The following is a 16,992-nucleotide window of genomic DNA, read 5'->3' as shown; positions in this document are numbered from 1 at the left end:
TTTTTTCAATTATATGACGTTTGGAAAGGACGGGGTGATATGGAAGACTGCAGAAGTTACTGCTAAGATTTCCTCTGGCAGATGTGGTCGTCTTTCCTTATCTAGGTATTTCTTAACATCTTCTCACTCCAAGGAAAGGACAAGACCCAACTGTTTGGGGGGATAAGCCATCTGGTGGTTGAGGATCTAACCCACAGCTCCTCCCCATCTCTCCTGAAGGCACAGCCTGACACGGTGACTTGAGCGAGGGGACCGGAGTCCCAACAGGGCAGATAGGTCTCCTGGTCCCAGAACAAAGGAATCTGTCTCTGCCGGTGTTCTCATGTTCGCCCTCACTAGTAACCCGGATCCGCGTAAAATCCTCTCCCAATAATGAATTCCTTGGCGATGTTTTTCAGTATCTTCTTTTTTTTTTTTATTAATTTCTTTTCAGCGTAACAGAAGTCATTGTTTATGCACCACACCCAGTGCTCCATGCCATACGTGCCCTCCATAATACCCACCACCAGTATCTTCTGACACCTGATTCTGCCTTTGGGTGAGCGTCTCATTTTATGAATGATATTTTCATTTTCCCAGGAAGGAGTTTCAGGAAGTTTTTGTGGCCCAGAGCAGCCCTCATTGCACATTGGTCAATTGAGGTGAAATTCACAAATAACATGAACCATGTTGAAATGTATGGTAAAATGAAGCGTTTTAAAAGCTAATGTACCCAGATTTCTGCATTTTACTATGAAGTATCAAGATACGGGTTTTACTTTTAAATGTGTGTCCACCACCATTTAAATGGTGTCTCCTCATCTGCGGAAAACGCTCAACTCCTCACCCCTTAGGCTGTTGGCCGCGACACTATCAGGTCTTTCTTCCCGACTCGCTACCCCTGACCTTGGTCTTCCGCATTCTACTCCCAAGTGCCTGAAATTTCCTTTTCTGGTCCGGATATTCCACCTTCTGGAAAAATTCCTCAATGTTCTGTTCTAGCTTCCTCTTTAGCTTTTCAGTTGTATCTTTTTTTTTAAAGATTTTATTTATTTATTTGACAGACAGAGATCGTTAGTAGGCAGAGAGGCAGGCAGAGAGAGGAGAAAGCAGGTTCTATGATAAGCAGAGAGCCCGATGTGGGACCCAATCCCAGGACTCTGGGATCATGACCTGAGCCAAAGGCAGAGGCTTTAACCCACTGAGCCACCCAGACCCCTTTCAGTTACATCTTGTCCTGAAGAAATAACAGCTCTGAGGGTGCTCATTCTGTTCGAGTTTTCACCATTAAGATTTTTTTTTCTTTAAATTTTTTTTATTTATTTAACAGACAGAGATCACAAGGTGGCAGGGAGGCAGGCAGAGAGAGAGGAGGAAGCAGGCTCCCTGCTGAGCAGAGAGCCCGATGTGGGGCTCGATCCCCGGACACTGGGATCATGTCCTGAGCTGAAGGCAGAGGCTTTGACCCACTGAGCCACCCAGGCGCCTACCATTAAGGTTTCTAGTTCATTTCTACAATTGCCTCTTGTCTCAAAAAGTCAAGGTCCTCCTTTTTCTCTCAGACATTTAAACACAGTCTTCACTTAAGGTAAGTCTATATCTTCCTAGCATTATATTTTCAGGCATACCGTGAGAACATTCTTAATGAGCATTACGGCTGTCTTTTGTAGCGCTCTTTCTTGTTGTTAGGATTCCTTCTTGTGGTGCCCCTTCTTGGAAGGCTGAATTGCACTCACCTGATTTTCCGGACAGCTTCGTCCTATGGCTGCACTAGGACTTAGGCATGGCGAGGTGGCCTTGCCCACAGCGGTGTCTGCCCTCGGCATCCACTTCCCCTTGTGTGAGTGTCAGATTCCAGTTCTAGGAGAGGAAGCTCCTCTGGGTGTTAAGGGATTCGACCCTGAATCCCTTCTTGTTTCTCAAGAGGTTGCAGCCCAACCTTCTCCTGGAGCCCAGACCCCTCCCCCCTGAGAGGACCCTGGGGAACCCCTCTGCATCCACACGGGTGCAAAGATCATCCCTACCAGCCCTCCAAGGTCCCAGGCAGCAGCAGGAATTCAGCTTAGTTCCCTGTCCCCTGCTGGGGTCCCACCTGCTTCTGGAGAAGTTCATTTCCCATTTACCTGCATGTCTCCGTGTCTGCATATTTCAGACGTGCTGTGAGCGGCAGTCCGGTATTCGGAGCAGACAAGGTCTCCGGCGGGCACACGGACCAGCCACCTAGATGCAGTCACCCAATCCCCACACTCACTCTGGGGGGTGCAGTTCAGGACGACATCAGCAGATGGGAAGTGAGGAGCAGAGCAAGGACACGCCGCCCAAGGTCAGGCTGGCAGTGGACGGTCCGAGAATAGTTCAGTGAAGATCCGCTTTCCTGCAAAATCAGAGCTCTAGCCCAAATACACGTCCCCTGATGCTCGCACACAGGACCGCGGGGTGAGGAGGTCAGCTCTGCCCCAGGAACAAGGGGCTTCAAAGAGCCAGGACGGACTGTCTGGGATGTTCCCAGCAAGGCCGGAGGTGGACAGTATTAGAGCAAAACAAAGAAGTCCTTGGAGGCTGTGACAGAAAGAGAGCCCACACTCTGGGGCCATGAGCGGGGTAGTGTTCCATTCCCTATGTGCCCGTATTTCTCCTCTGGTCTCATTGTCACCATGACCTTGACCTGAGCCATTCAGAGATGTCACATGAGTGTCTGTGCTGACATGAGCTCCCTAGCACAGCCGGAACCCACATCCCCTACAGCAGCTCTGGGTCTGGGGACCCGTCCATGGTGAGGACCAGGGGTATGCTGGGGATGAAGGAGACCCATAGGGGAGGCTCTGGGAGGGAAGGACCTGCCCTGGTCTCCTCACCCGGATGGGGCATCTCAGGAAGCCTGGGAGTCCACCCACTGCACCTTCATTTACACCAGAGCAGGGCTCAGGGGAGGGACTATTCCCCTTCCTCTGGGACTGCTAACGTGACAACACTGTTACAGGCAGAACTGGCCACCACATGGCCACACCCAGTGTGTCTGTCTGTCCTGCGGTCACTGTCGACCCTCCATCTGCATAGCCGGAACCAGAGAGAGGAGACGCCATGACCCCCACCCTCACAGCCCTGCTCTGTCTCGGTGAGATCTGAGGAGGGGAGGGGACACCCTAGTCTGGGAGGGACCCGCCCCACAGGCAGACCCTGGTCTGTGGGAGACCCCAGGCTCAGGAGGCTCACGGGAGGAGGGGATCTGCTAGGATTCAGGGCAAACCTCTCACAGGGACTCTCTTTCAGGGCTGAGTGTGGGCTCCAGGACCCAAGCGCAGACAGGTGAGTCTGACCCCAGGGGTCCCAGTCCCACCTCCTCACTGGGGACAGGGGTCACCCACCAGGCAGCGGGGGATGGAGAACAGCAGCTCTGGGGTGACCGAGGGGAATGTCTGGGGGTTTGGAGCTGAGCTGGGACCTGGGGGTGGGGAAGGTCTGTGTCCCAGCCTCTGTTTCCTTCCAGGGACCCTCCCCAAACCCACCATCTGGGCTGAGTCAGGCTCTGTGATGCCCTGGGGGACATCTGTGACCATCTGGTGTCGGGGTCCTGGAAGTCCAGGAGTACCGCCTGCATAAAGAGGGAGCGTTAGAGACCTGGGACAGACAGAAGCCACTGGAATCCAAAGACAAGGTCAACTTCTCCATCACACACATGACAGCTGTATATGCAGGAAGATATCACTGTGACTATCTCAGTCCCACTGGCTGGTCAGAGCCCAGTGACCCTCTGGAGCTGGTGGTGACAGGTGCGAGCCCACTCAGGGTCCCAGCCCCAGGCTCTGCCCTCAGGAAGGGGGTGGGCTCTCAGGGGTCTCCCTCTCACAGCCCAACCTGGGGATAATGTGGGGGGTCTGAGCCCCATTTCACATGTCCCCCTCCTCCTCTCCTAGGATCGCAGGTCAAACCCAGCCTCTCAGCCCTGCCCAGCCCTGTCGTGACCTCAGGAGGGAACGTGACCCTCCAGTGTGCATCACAGATGAGATCCCACAGGTTTGTCCTGATGAAGGAAGGAAAAAGGCCAGCCCTCCTGGACCCTAAACTCCCAGCCAGCCCCCCATGGGGGGACTCAGGCCCTGATCCCTGTGGGCCCCGTGACCCCCAGCCTCAGGTGGTCGTTCCGATGCTACGGCTATTACAGCAACACCCCCCAGGTGTGGTCGGACCCCAGTGACCCCCTGGAGCTGCTGGTCTCAGGTGAGAAAGTCTGACTGTTACCCCATCCGTGTTTTGAGGCACCAGCCAGGTTAACGGCGACTCTGCTCCCAGGGGAGCCCCAGTGAGAGGGTGGGTGAGGGGACCACGGGGACTCACAGGTCGGAGTCATTGGGGGTGATGGACAGTGAGACCCAGGAGTCAGGACGGGAGAAGGGAGGTTTGGGGAGAAGCAGCCCCTGCCATCCACGGCTGGTCTCTCCCAGGTGTGTCGGGGAAGCCCTCCCTCCTGACCCAGCAGGGCCCTGTCGTGACCTCTGGACAGAGGCTGACCCTCCAGTGTCGCTCTGATGTCGGCTACGACAGATTCGCTCTGTCCAAGGAGGGGGCACCTGACCTTCTACGGCGGATTGTCCGGCAGCCCCAGCCTGGGCTCTCTAGGGTAAACTTCTACCTGGGCTTGGTGAGACCCTCCCACGGGGGCCGGTACACCTGCTATGGTAGACACACCCTCTCCTCCGAGTGGTCGGCCCCCAGTGACCCCCTGGACATCCTGCTCTCAGGTGAGATCCCACTGCGTCAGTCAGGACTCCAGACTCTGCACGGGTCCTGCCAGGGGAGCCCCAGGTGGTGGTGGCCAGGACCAGGGGTGTGGAGTCCCCAGGGAGAGAGAGACAGAGAGGGACAGGGGATGGGACGGCACAGACTCGGGGGACACAGACAGACGCAGTTCAGAACAAGGGCTGGACAGCCCCTCACCCGCCCTTCCTCTCTCTAGGACAGCTGCCCTGCACACCCTCCCTCTCGGTGCAGCCGGGACCCACGGTGGCCCCAGGAGAGAATGTGACCCTGCTGTGTCAGTCACGGAGCTCTGTGGACACTTTCCTTCTGTCCAAGGAGGGGGCAGCCCATCCCCCCCTGTGTCTTAGATCAAAGTTCCGAGCTGGGCAGCACCAGGCTGAATTCCCCATGAGTCCTGTGACCTCAGCCCACGGGGGGACCTACAGGTGCTACGGCTCCGCCAGCACCTCCCCCTACCTGTTGTCCCAGCCCAGTGACCCCCTGGAGCTCCTGGTCTCAGGTGAGGGGCCCTACCCTGTCCCCTCTGTGTCCCAACATTGTCTTCAGGGCCCTGGGACCAGGAGGGTTCTGGTCTAAGATGGGAGTGAGGGGCTCCAAGGGAGTGTCTGCAGAGGGTCCACCCCTCACTGGGCAGGAGGGAAACAGGGTCCTCCCACACTTGCTTGTCCCTCGCCCTGGCCCCAGGATTCTCCTGGGAGAGGAGGAGCTTGGGGGTCAGGGCACATGAGGAGGAATAGTGTTAGCAGAGACAGGGTCTCAGGGGAAGCTCCAGCCCCCCACACACTCCTGTCTTTTTTCTAGGACCCTCTGTGGACCCTGGCCCCCCGACCACGGAGCCCCCAACCACAGGGCCAGGCTCAGCAGACAGTGAGTCACAGGGGCTGCTGTCCAGGGGCTTTTCTTCTAGGCTCTCAGAGATGCCAGGGGGACCTCGGGGCTCCAGGGGCTCCCAGGCTGGTGGAGGGGGGCTGGGGTGGTCATGGCAGAGGGAAGGGGAGGGGGCCCAGTGGGGGAGGAGCAGCCAGGTGCAGTGGGGAGTCCTGCAGGCCCCGCACCTCACCCTTGCTGACCCTAGAGGCTCTGAGGGTGAGTGAGGGTCTCTGTCTGCCTTGGTGGGTGGGTCCATGGGGAGCGGGGTCTGAGCTGCCCCTCAGTTCAGGGTCCTCTGGAGGCATTGGCTGGCACATGCCCCTCCCCCTGTGTGTTGTCACAGCCCAATGATCCCCTGGAGTCCTGGTCTCAGGTGAGGGTCCCTGACCTTGTCCTGTCTGAGCTGTCAGCTCAGGACCCACGTCTCAGGAAAGCCTGACACAGTAACACATGTGGGTGTCCCGGGGGCTTCACAGAGGAGGTACCTGCCCTGGAGAGGTTGGGAAGATCCACAGTGTGCACCCGGGGTCCCCATCCTGCAGTCTCAGCAGAGTAAGGAGTAGGGTCTGTGTGGAGGGTGAGAGAGGACGACGGTGAGTGGACAGCGCCTCCCACTCACCTCCTGTCCCTCCATAGCAGAATCCGATCCGTGGTGTCAGCCCCACGGGACACTGTCCTGGACAGAAGCCTCCCCACCTGCAGGCACCACCCTGCTGCCCCCCGTGCTCACCTGGGCACCTCCATGCCCCCGGGTGCACACCTGAGACCCAGAAGAGGCCGTGCCTGGCTCACGGGAGTCCCCAGGGAGGCTGCACCCCATGTCCGTGTGCACTGGTGTCCACTCTGCGTTGTGTGTGGATGCTGGTCCAGTGTTCCTGTGTCTGCTTCTCACACCTTCTAGAGCAGCACCTGCAGATGATGACAAAGGGAACTCAGGTGACAGAGACGCCAGACTAAGAAAGGAGTCCTCCTTCTCCTGCGTGCATTGGGGTTAGACTGGATTCACACGGTCCTTGTGGAGAACAAGCTCTGGGCACTCCCAGGTCTTTTTTTTATTGTTATTTAATTTTTTTTAAATTTAAAAAATTTTTTAAATTTAATTTTTTAATTATATTTTATTTTTCCGTGTTCCAGAATTCATTGTTTATGCATCACACCCAGTGCTCCATGCAATACGTGCCCTCCTTAATACTCACAACCAGGCTCACCCAACCCACATCCCCCTCCCCTCTAAAATCCTCAGTTTCTCAGAGCCACAGTCTCTCATGGTTCGTCTCCCCCTCCGATTTCCCCCAATTCCCTTCTCCTCTCCATCTCCCAATGTCCTCCATGTTATCCCTTATGCTCCACAAGTAAGTGAAGCCATATGATAATTGACTCTCTCTGCTTGACTTATTTCACTCAGCATAATCTCTTCCAGTCTCGTCCATGTTACTACAAAAGTTGGGGATTCATCCTTTCTGATGGAGGCATAATACTCCATAGTGTATATGGACCACATCTTCCTTATCCATTCATCCGTTGAAGGGCATTTTGGTTCTTTCCACAGTTTGGCGACCATGGCCATTGCTGCTGTGAACATTGGGGTGCAGGTGCCCCTTCTTTTCAGTACGTCTGTATCTTTGGGGTAAATACCCAGTAGTACAATTGCAGGGTCATAGGGTAGCTCTGTTTTTAGTTTCTTAAGGAATCTCCACACTGTTTTCCAAAGCGGCTATACCAACTTGCATTCCCACCAACAGTGTAAGAGGGCTCCCCTTTCTCCACATCCTCTCCAATACATGTTGTTTCCTGTCTGGTTAATTTTGGCCATTCTTACTGGTGTGAGGTGGTATCACAATGTTGTTTTGATTTGAATTTCCCTGATGGCTAATGATTATGAACATTTTTTCACGTGTCTATTAGCCATTTGTCTGTCTTCTTTGGAGAAGTGTCTGTTCATGTCTTCTGCCCATTTTTTGATGTGATTATCTGTTTTTTGAGTGTTGAGTTTGAGGAGTTCTTTACAGATCTTGGATATCAGCCTTTTGTTTGTAGTGTCATTTGCAAATATCTTCTCCCATTCCGTGGGTTGCCTCTTTGTTTTGTTGACTGTTTCCTTTACTGTGCAGAAGCTTTACATCCTGATGAAGTCCCAAAAGTTCATTTTTGCTTTTGTTTCCCTTGCCTTTTTAGACATGTCTTGAAAGAAGTTGTTGTGGCCAATGTCGGAGAGGTTACTGCCTATGTTCTCTTCTAAGATTTTGATAGATTGTTGCCTCATATTGAGGTCTTTTATCCATTTTGAGTTTATCTTTGTGTATGGTATCAGAGAATGGTCAAGTTTCATCCTTCTATACACAGCTGTCCAATTTTCCCAGCACCACTTATTGAAGAGACTGTCTTTTTTCCACTGGATATTTTCCCCTGCTTTGTCGAAGATTAGTTGGCCGTAGAGTTGAGGGTTCATATCTGGGCTCTACTCTGTTCCACTGGTCTATGTGTCTGTTTTTGTGCCTGTACCATGCTGTCTTGGTAATTACAGCTTCGTAATAAAGCTGGAAGTCAGGCAATGTGATACCCCCAGCTTTGTTTTTCTTTATCAACATTTCCTTAGCAATTTGGGGTCTTTTCTGCTCGATACAAATTTTAGGATTGTTTGTTCCAGCACTTTGAAAAATGCCGGTGGTATTTTGTTTGGAATGGCACTGAAAGTAGAAATTGCTCTGGGCAGTAGAGATATTTTAACAATGTTTATTCTTCTGATCCATGAACATGGAATGGTCTTCCATATTTTTGTGTCTTCTTCAATTTCTTTCGTGAGTGTTCTGTAGTTCCTCGAGTAGAGATCCTTTACTAACTCTTTGCTTGGTACTACTGAGTCTTAGCACATTTTCAATGAGTCTCATTTTGTTATTTTTTCCATGTATAACATTCAGTGATTTGTCACATACATGAACTTTAAAGTCTTTTAACTTCATTCCTTTAAGTGGTGTCACTGCATAGCCTGTTATAGGAACAGCTCACCCACTCTAACACCACGTACGTCAGCTGTCTGAGTAATCGCTGAGCAAGTCTAAAAGAAGTGTGAGTTTGGGTGTATTTTTATACTCTGTGAACTCACTGTGCTCTCTCCCTTTCAACCATTGTTCAATATGCTGCCGAAAGTGATCATAACCACAAACACATGGAAAATTCACTGTCTCATGTCTAAAATGCACAGTTGTGTTTCTCACTTCAAAGGACAGAGAAAGGGCCACAAGATTCACGTCACGGAAACAACTTGATTTATAACCAAAACTGACTTTAAAAGCAAGCTCATTAAAAATCTATTTGTATATTGAAAGCACTGTCAACCTATCCATTTCAACTCATTTTCCTGCTTCATTAGGATCTTATTAAAAAATGCATTCTTGGGGCACTTGGGTGGCTCAGTGGGTTAAGCCTCTGCCTTCGGCTCAGGTCATGATCTCAGGGTTCAGGGATCGAGACCTGCATCGGGCTCTCTGCTCAGCAGGGAGCCTGCTTCCCCCCCTCTCTCTCTCTGCCTGCCTCCCTGCCTACTTGTGATATCTCTCTCTCTCTCTCTCTCTCTCTGTTAAATAAATAAATAAAATATTTTAAAAAAAATTTTAAATGCATTCTTTTCCTGAAAGATGTCTGTCTGCTGAACAGCTATGCTTTCTCCTTGATTTTAACCATATAAGGCTCTTTAGAAAGGCTTCCTGGTTTCAGACATTTGGGGGTTAACCCAACCACATAACATTTACTGTTCACTGCTTGACCTCAGGCTGAACCCACAGCTCAATCCAACGACCTCGAGATCATGACCTAAACCAAAATCAAGAGTCAGAAGCTTGAAGGCACCGAGCAGCCCAGGCGCCCCCTGGGCTCCTGTTCTAAGTGAACTACAACACTTGGCAACCGTTCACAGAGACTGAAAATAGTCCACTACCTAAAAACGTGAATTTCTGAAAATGCCTTCTCTCCCATTCTCTCTCTACAGTGGGATGCTGGGAAACTTTCCCCCTGTCCTTGTGAGGGTACGATCGATCGCAGTCCTGGGGGAGGAGGCTCCCTCTGTGTGTTGAGGGATCCACCCTTCCTGTCTCTCCTGAGGGTGCAGCCTGACCTCCTGGATCCCCGTGCCCTCCCCCCTGAGAGGACCCTGGGGAACCCCTCTGCATCCACACGGGTGCAAAGATCATCCCTACCAGCCCTCCAAGGTCCCAGGCAACAGCGGAGACGCAGCTTAGTTCTCTGCCCCCTGCTGGGATCCCACCTGCTTCTGGAGAAGTTCATTTCCCATTTACCTGCATGTCTCCGTGTCTGCATATTTCAGACGTGCTGTGAGCGGCAGTCCGGTATTCGGAGCAGACAAGGTCTCCGGCAGGCACACGGACCAGCCATCTAGATGCAAGTCTGGACCCGGGACCCCATCACCACAACGGGCCCCCCAGCCCATGCTCGACTTACCTGGTCTGGACTCACAGCTCCATCCCTCCCACGACCCCGACACCCAATCCCCACACTCACTCTGGGGGGTGCAGTTCAGGACGACATCAGCAGATGGGAAGTGAGGAGCAGAGCAAGGACACGCCGCCCAAGGTCAGGCTGGCAGTGGACGGTCCGAGAATAGTTCAGTGAAGATCCGCTTTCCTGCAAAATCAGAGCTCTAGCCCAAATACACGTCCCCTGATGCTCGCACACAGGACCGCGGGGTGAGGAGGTCAGCTCTGCCCCAGGAACAAGGGGCTTCAAAGAGCCAGGACGGACTGTCTGGGATGTTCCCAGCAAGGCCGGAGGTGGACAGTGTCAGAGCAAAACACAGAAGTCCCTGGAGGCTGTGACAGAAAGAGAGCCCACACTCTGGGGCCATGAGCTGGGTAGTGTTCCATTCCCTATGTGCCCATATTTCTCCTCTGGTCTCATTGTCACCATGACCTTGAACTAAGCCATTCAGAGATGTCACATGAGTGTCTGTGCTAACATGAGCTCCCTAGCACAGCCGGAACCCACATCCCCTACAGCAGCTCTGGGTCTGGGGACCCGTCCATGGTGAGGACCAGGGGTATGCTGGGGATGAAGGAGACCCATAGGGGAGGCTCTGGAAGGGAAGGACCTGCCCTGGTCTCCTCACCTGGATGGGACATCTTAGGAAGCCTCGAGGTCTACCCGCTGCACTGTCATGGACACCAGAGACAGGCTCGGCCTGGGGAGGGGCGTTCCTCTTCCTCTGGGACTGCTGACGTGACAACCCTGTGACAGGCAAGACTGGCCTCCCCGTGGCCACACCCGGTGTGTCTGTCTGTCCTGCGGTCACAGTCGACCCTCCATCTGCACAGCCGGAATCAGAGAGAGGGGACGCCATGACCCCCACCCTCACAGTCCTGCTCTGTCTCGGTGAGATCTGAGGAGGGGAGGGGACACCCTAGTCTGGGAGGGACCCGCCCCACAGACAGGCCCTGGTCTGTCCGAGGCCCCAGGCTCAGGAGGCTCACGGGAGGAGGGGATCTGCTAGGATTCGGGGCAAACCTCTCACAGGGACTCTCTTTCAGGGCTGAGTGTGGACCCCAGGACCCGAGCGCAGGCAGGTGAGTCTGTCACCGGAGGTCCCAGTCCCTCCAAATGGGGCAGGGGTCACCCACCAGGCAGCGGGGGAGGGAGAACAGCAGCTCTGGGCTGACCGAGGGGAATGTCTGGAGTTTGGGGCAGAGCTGGGACCTGGGGGTGGGGAAGGTCTGTGTCCCAGCCTCTGTTCCCTTCCAGGGACCCTCCCCAAACCCACCATCTGGGCTGAGCCAGGCTCTGTGATGCCCTGGGGGACACCTGTGACCATCTGGTGTCAGGGGGGCCTGGAAGTCCAGGAGTACCGCCTCCATAAAGAGGGAGCGTTAGAGACCTGGGACAGACAGAAGCCACTGGAATCCAAAGACAAGGTCAACTTCTCCATCACACACATGACAGCTGTATATGCAGGAAGATATCACTGTGACTATCTCAGTCCCACTGGCTGGTCAGAGCCCAGTGACCCCCTGGAGCTGGTGGTGGTGACAGGTGCGAGCCCACTCAGTGTCCCAGTCCCAGGCTCTGCCCTCAGGAAGGGGGTGGGCTCTCAGGGGTCTCCCTCTCACAGCCCAACCTGGGGATAATGTGGGGGGTCTGAGCCCCATTTCACACATCCTCCTCCTCCCCTCCTAGGATCCCAGGGCAAACCCAGTCTCTCAGCCCTGCCCAGCCCTGTCGTGACTTCAGGAGGGAATGTGACCCTCCAGTGTGCCTCACGGACAGGATCCCACAGGTTCGTCCTGATGAAGGAAGGAGAGCGCCAGCCCTCCTGGACCCTGGACTCCCAGCCAGCCCCCCATGGGGGGACTCAGGCCCTGATCCCTGTGGGCCCCGTGACCCCCAGCCTCAGGTGGTCGTTCCGATGCTACGGCTATTACAGCAACACCCCCCAGGTGTGGTCGGACCCCAGTGACCCCCTGGAGCTGCTGGTCTCAGGTGAGAAAGTCTGACTGTTACCCCATCCGTGTTTTGAGGCACCAGCCAGGTTAACGGCGACTCTGCTCCCAGGGGAGCCCCAGTGAGAGGGTGGGTGAGGGGACCACGGGGACTCACAGGTCGGAGTCATTGGGGGTGATGGACAGTGAGACCCAGGAGTCAGGACGGGAGAAGGGAGGTTTGGGGAGAAGCAGCCCCTGCCATCCACGGCTGGTCTCTCCCAGGTGTGTCGGGGAAGCCCTCCCTCCTGACCCAGCAGGGCCCTGTCGTGACCTCTGGACAGAGGCTGACCCTCCAGTGTCGCTCTGATGTCGGCTACGACAGATTCGCTCTGTCCAAGGAGGGGGCACCTGACCCTCCCCGGCAGCTTGTCTGGCAGCCCCAGCCTGGGCTCTCTAGGGTAAACTTCTACCTGGGCTTGGTGAGACCCTCCCACAGGGGCCGGTACACCTGCTATGGTAGACACACCCTCTCCTCCGAGTGGTCGGCCCCCAGTGACCCCCTGGACATCCTGCTCTCAGGTGAGATCCCGCTGCGTCAGTCAGGACTCCAGACTCTGCACGGGTCCTGCCAGGGGAGCCCCAGGTGGTGGTGGCCGGGACCAGGGGTGTGGAGTCCCCAGGGAGAGAGAGACAGAGAGGGACAGGGGATGGGACGGCACAGACTCGGGGGACAGAGACAGACTCAGTTCAGAACAAGGGCTGGACAGCCCCTCACCCGCCCTTCCTCTCTCTAGGACAGCTGCCCTACACACCCTCCCTCTCGGTGCAGCCGGGACCCAGGGTGGCCCCAGGAGAGAATGTGACCCTGCTGTGTCAGTCACGGAGCTCTGTGGACACTTTCCTTCTGTCCAAGGAGGGGGCAGCCGATTCCCCCCTGCGTCTTAGAGCACAGTACCGAGCTGGGCAGCACCAGGCTGAATTCCCCATGAGTCCTGTGACCTCAGCCCACGGGGGGACCTACAGGTGCTACGGCTCCGCCAGCACCTCCCCCTACCTGTTGTCCCAGCCCAGTGACCCCCTGGAGCTCCTGGTCTCAGGTGAGGGGCCCTACCCTGTCCCCTCTGTGTCCCAACATTGTCTTCAGGGCCCTGGGGCCAGGGGGGCTCTGGTCTAGGATGGGAGTGAGGGGCTCCAAGGGAGCGTCTCTCGGTGCAGGAGGGAAACAGGGTCCTCCCACGCTCGCCTGTCCCTCGCCCCAGCCCCAGGATTCTCCGAGTGGAGGAGGAGCTTGGGGGTCACAGGGCACGTGAGGAGGAAGAGTGAGAGCAGAGACAGGGTCTCAGGGGAAGCTCCAGCCCCCCACACACTCCTGTCTTTTCTCCAGGACCCTCTATGGACCCTAGCCCCCCGACCACGGGGTCCCCGACCACGGGGCCCCCAACCACAGGGCCAGGCTCAGCAGATGGTGAGTCACGGGGGCTGCTGTCCAGGGACTTTTCTTCTAGGCTCTCGGAGATGTCAGGGGGACGATGGGGTTCCAGGGGCTCTGAGGCTGGCAGAGGGGGGCTCTGGTGGTCAAGGCAGAGGGAGGGGGATGGGGCCCAGTGGAGGTGAGCAGCCAGGTGCAGCCAGGAGCATGGCAGGCCCCACGCCCCACCCTTGCTGACACCAGGTGGCTCTGAGGGTGAGTGAGGGTCTCTGTCAGCCTTGGTTGGTAGGTCCATGGGGAGCGGGGTCTGAGCTGCCCCTTCAGTTCAGGGTCCTCTGGAGGTGCTGGCTGGCCCATGCCCCTCCCTGTGTGGGCCTCAGTTTCCCCAAGTGTAAAGGAGAGAGTCATGGACCAGAGTAGATTTCCTAGCAAACCATGACTCCGGTCCTGGGAGAGGAGGGCTCACGGGGAAGCCCCCCAGGTCGTGATCTACGGGGAGTTCTGTGCCTTTGCAGCAAAGACAGTGACATTGTAGGGGGAGGGGAGGGAGGACAATGGCTGGGGGCATTCAGGTAATAAGGGGAATCTGGAAGGACCCTCCGCTCCAGAAGAAGATGCTGGGACAGGCCGGGCCCCAGATGAGGCGCCCAGAGCCCTGAGCTGGTGTCTGCACAGGGGACAGCAGGAGGAGAGCACAGGGAACCCACAGCCCTGGTTCTAGTCTCAGCCCTGCTGCCTCCACGCTGGGCGACCTGAGACATGTGAATGACCTCTCTGTGCCTCAGTTTTCTATCTGTGGAGTGGGCGGGAGGGGCAGCAGTCGTCTGCTGGGTGATCGTTGATGGGGTCAGAGCTGAATGCACAGAACCGAGCAGGTGCCGGGCACACAGTAGGCGCTCAGGTAAATGGCATCACTGGCTCGTTCATGGTGTTGTTCCTGCCCAAGGTCCCCACTGGTACCTGTACGTCCTCATCGGGGCCTCGGTGGCCTTCGTCCTGCTGCTCGGTCTCCTCGTCTTCCTCCTGGTCCGACACCGGCGTCGGGTCAAAGGCAGGAAGCCAGGTGAGAAGGGAAGGGGGTGACAGGTCCCAGGGGCAGTGGCTGCCCCGTGGGCCGAGAGGGTGGGCTCAGGGCAGCGGCCAGAGAGAAACCAGAGTGGTGGGAAAGGCCAGCATAGAAGGACACCTGTGCAGAATCTCAACTCAGAGAATCTAGAAAGAAACCCCCAGGTCAGCCCCCACGAGCCAGTTGAAGGTTTTCCCTCCACTCATTCTGGGGAGATGGAGAAACCACAGAGAGTATGTGTGAAGGGCGCCTTTCCCTGCAATCACATGGTTGGGGGTGGGGGTCGTACCCTCCCAGCCCAGAGGGAGACTGATTCCCAACGTCCTTCAGGGGCTGCAGACCTGGGACCCAAGGACAGAGGCCTGCACGACAGGTAACTCCTGCCCGCAGTCCCCCAGACTCCCACCCACCTGCGCCCACTATGCCCCCCTAACGCCCTGTCTCCTCCCCAGCTCCAGCCCAGCCGCTGCCGCCCAGGAGGAGAGCCTCTGTGAGAGGAAGGGGGCCGCCCTGGGGGTGGGCTGGGAGGGTCTTGGGTAGGGGTTGAGGACTGAATTCCCACATGCCCCTCAGCCCACTGCGGAATCCTCGGGACTGAATTCCCACATGCCCCTCAGCCCACTGCGGAATCCTCGGGATGGCAGATGCCCTATCTGAGAGCAGGGCGGGGTCTGTAGCGCTGAGAGGAGGGCTCAGGGGACCTTGCCAAGAGACACACCCTTTTCTGTCCCAGCAGATGTTGCCATGCAAGACACTCAGCCTGAGGAGGGGGTGGAGCTGGACCATCGGGTGAGACCCCCGCTCTCGTGCAGACCCCAGGGCCCTCGTGGTGCCAAACTGAATCCAGTGGACACTTCCGTGTCCTCACACCACCCAGTCTCAGTAGTGTCCCTCAGAGGCCCTCACGTTCCCTGGGCACCGAGGGTCAGCCCACTGTGACCTTGTGGGGCCTCCTTTGTGCTCCCCTTGTCTGGCTCCCCAACCACTGTCTGACTTCTGGTTATTGGGGTCCATACTCACGTCTCAAGAGGGTGCATGGAGAAATGATTCTCCCACCGGTCACTAAGTCCCTTCATTCATTCACCCAGCAAATGATACAGGGAGCCCAGCATTTGCCAGGTCCCGCCTAGTGCTGCCGGCATAGCTGTGAGCAAATCTGACCACCCTCCATGAGTTCACTTTGTGGGTGGTGGACAATATGCACGAAAGTGGGCAGCATCCTCGAGGGCAATGTGTGGCCAAGGAAGATAAAACCAGGGAACGGAATAGCAGGTGCAAAGGTCCTGAGGCAGCAACAATGCTTTACCAGGAGCATGGCCCATGCAGCTGCAACCAAATGAGCAACAAAACACTGTCTGGAAGAGAACCAGAGCCAGAGTAAGAATCACACGCCCCAAGGCCCGGGAAGCTCCTGCAGAGTTCACCAGGAAAGTGACCTAATGGTCAGGAAAGTTCTGAAGCATCGCTCTGGCAACCATGGGGAAAATTGTCTGAGGTGGTCGAGGGGAATCAAGGAGACAAACCTCCCCCTCACTGTCCGCAGCAGAACACACAAGATGAAGACCCCCAGGGAACAACGTACGCCCAGGTGAGCCGGTCAAGATCAAGACTCAGGTGGGGACTGGCCACGTCTCCTTCCCCCGTGTCGGAGGGACTGTTGGACTCGGAGGACAGACAAGCAGAGGAAGACGGACAGCTGGACTGTCAGGTGGGTCCCTTCTTCTCTGAGTTCCCAGGCTTCCCCCTCCTCAATCACAAGCCTCCCCTCTCTTCCCCACTGCAGGTTGCTGCATCTGACACCCCCCAGGACATGACCTACGCCCAGCTGCACCCCTTGACCCTCAGACAGGAGACAAGTGGATCCCCTCCTTCCCAACCAGGGGAGCCCCCAGCAGAGCCCAGTGTGTATGATGCTCTGGCCATCCACTAGCCCAGGAGGGACCCAGACCTCACTCTCCAGAGAGGGGGACCACAGGGACCCTGGAAGGCACAGGAGCTGCCCACAGTGGGGGCCACCTAATGACGACCCCAGCCAGCCTGGACTCTTCACATGGACCAGTAAGAACTGCTGGGACCCTCTGGGAGTCACCAATTCTGCCATCAAAGATAGTAATATCCCTACACTTTGGAAATCAAAGCAGCAGACTTCTCAATTACCCATGAAAGAAATGAGAAAATCAAAAAGGAAACAAGAGAATGTTTACACTGAAGGACAATGTAAATGCTACACATCAAACCAGTGAAATGGGAAAATAAGAACCAAGTCAATGATCCAAGCTATTGTACCAAGAATTTAGAAAAAGAATAGCAAATTATTCCAAATGAAGGTAGAAGAAGGGAAATTAAAGTGATAAGAGAAGCTACTAATGAGGTCAAACAAAAAAATAGAGAAGAATCAATGAAGCCCAAAATGTTCATTTTTGTATCTATTCATCATATGTTGAAATCCTAGTCACAATGGCCAA

General features: G+C 55.6%; 1 protein-coding gene across 1 annotated transcript; it reads left to right on the top strand.

The window, feature by feature from the left end:
• Nucleotides 1–3,060: 3,060 nt before the first annotated feature.
• On the top strand, nucleotides 3,061–16,457 carry LOC308358435 (leukocyte immunoglobulin-like receptor subfamily B member 3; the record flags this gene model as incomplete). The annotated part of the gene is given in 21 exon segments (XM_080828614.1): nucleotides 3,061–3,094; nucleotides 3,250–3,285; nucleotides 3,467–3,548; nucleotides 3,550–3,749; nucleotides 3,894–4,015; nucleotides 4,017–4,197; nucleotides 4,422–4,733; nucleotides 4,934–5,284; nucleotides 5,539–5,604; nucleotides 10,855–10,989; nucleotides 11,145–11,180; nucleotides 11,356–11,643; nucleotides 11,788–12,090; nucleotides 12,315–12,611; nucleotides 12,827–13,136; nucleotides 13,138–13,241; nucleotides 13,417–13,497; nucleotides 14,408–14,524; nucleotides 14,858–14,900; nucleotides 14,980–15,043; nucleotides 16,311–16,457. Coding segments are annotated over 21 exon segments (3,309 nt in total).
• Between the last annotated feature and the right edge of the window lie 535 nt (nucleotides 16,458–16,992).

This window comes from Martes martes, assembly GCF_963455335.1.
Source record: "Martes martes genome assembly, chromosome: 17".
Classification (NCBI taxonomy): domain Eukaryota; kingdom Metazoa; phylum Chordata; class Mammalia; order Carnivora; family Mustelidae; genus Martes; species Martes martes.
This window is presented reverse-complemented; position numbering and strand designations above follow the sequence as displayed.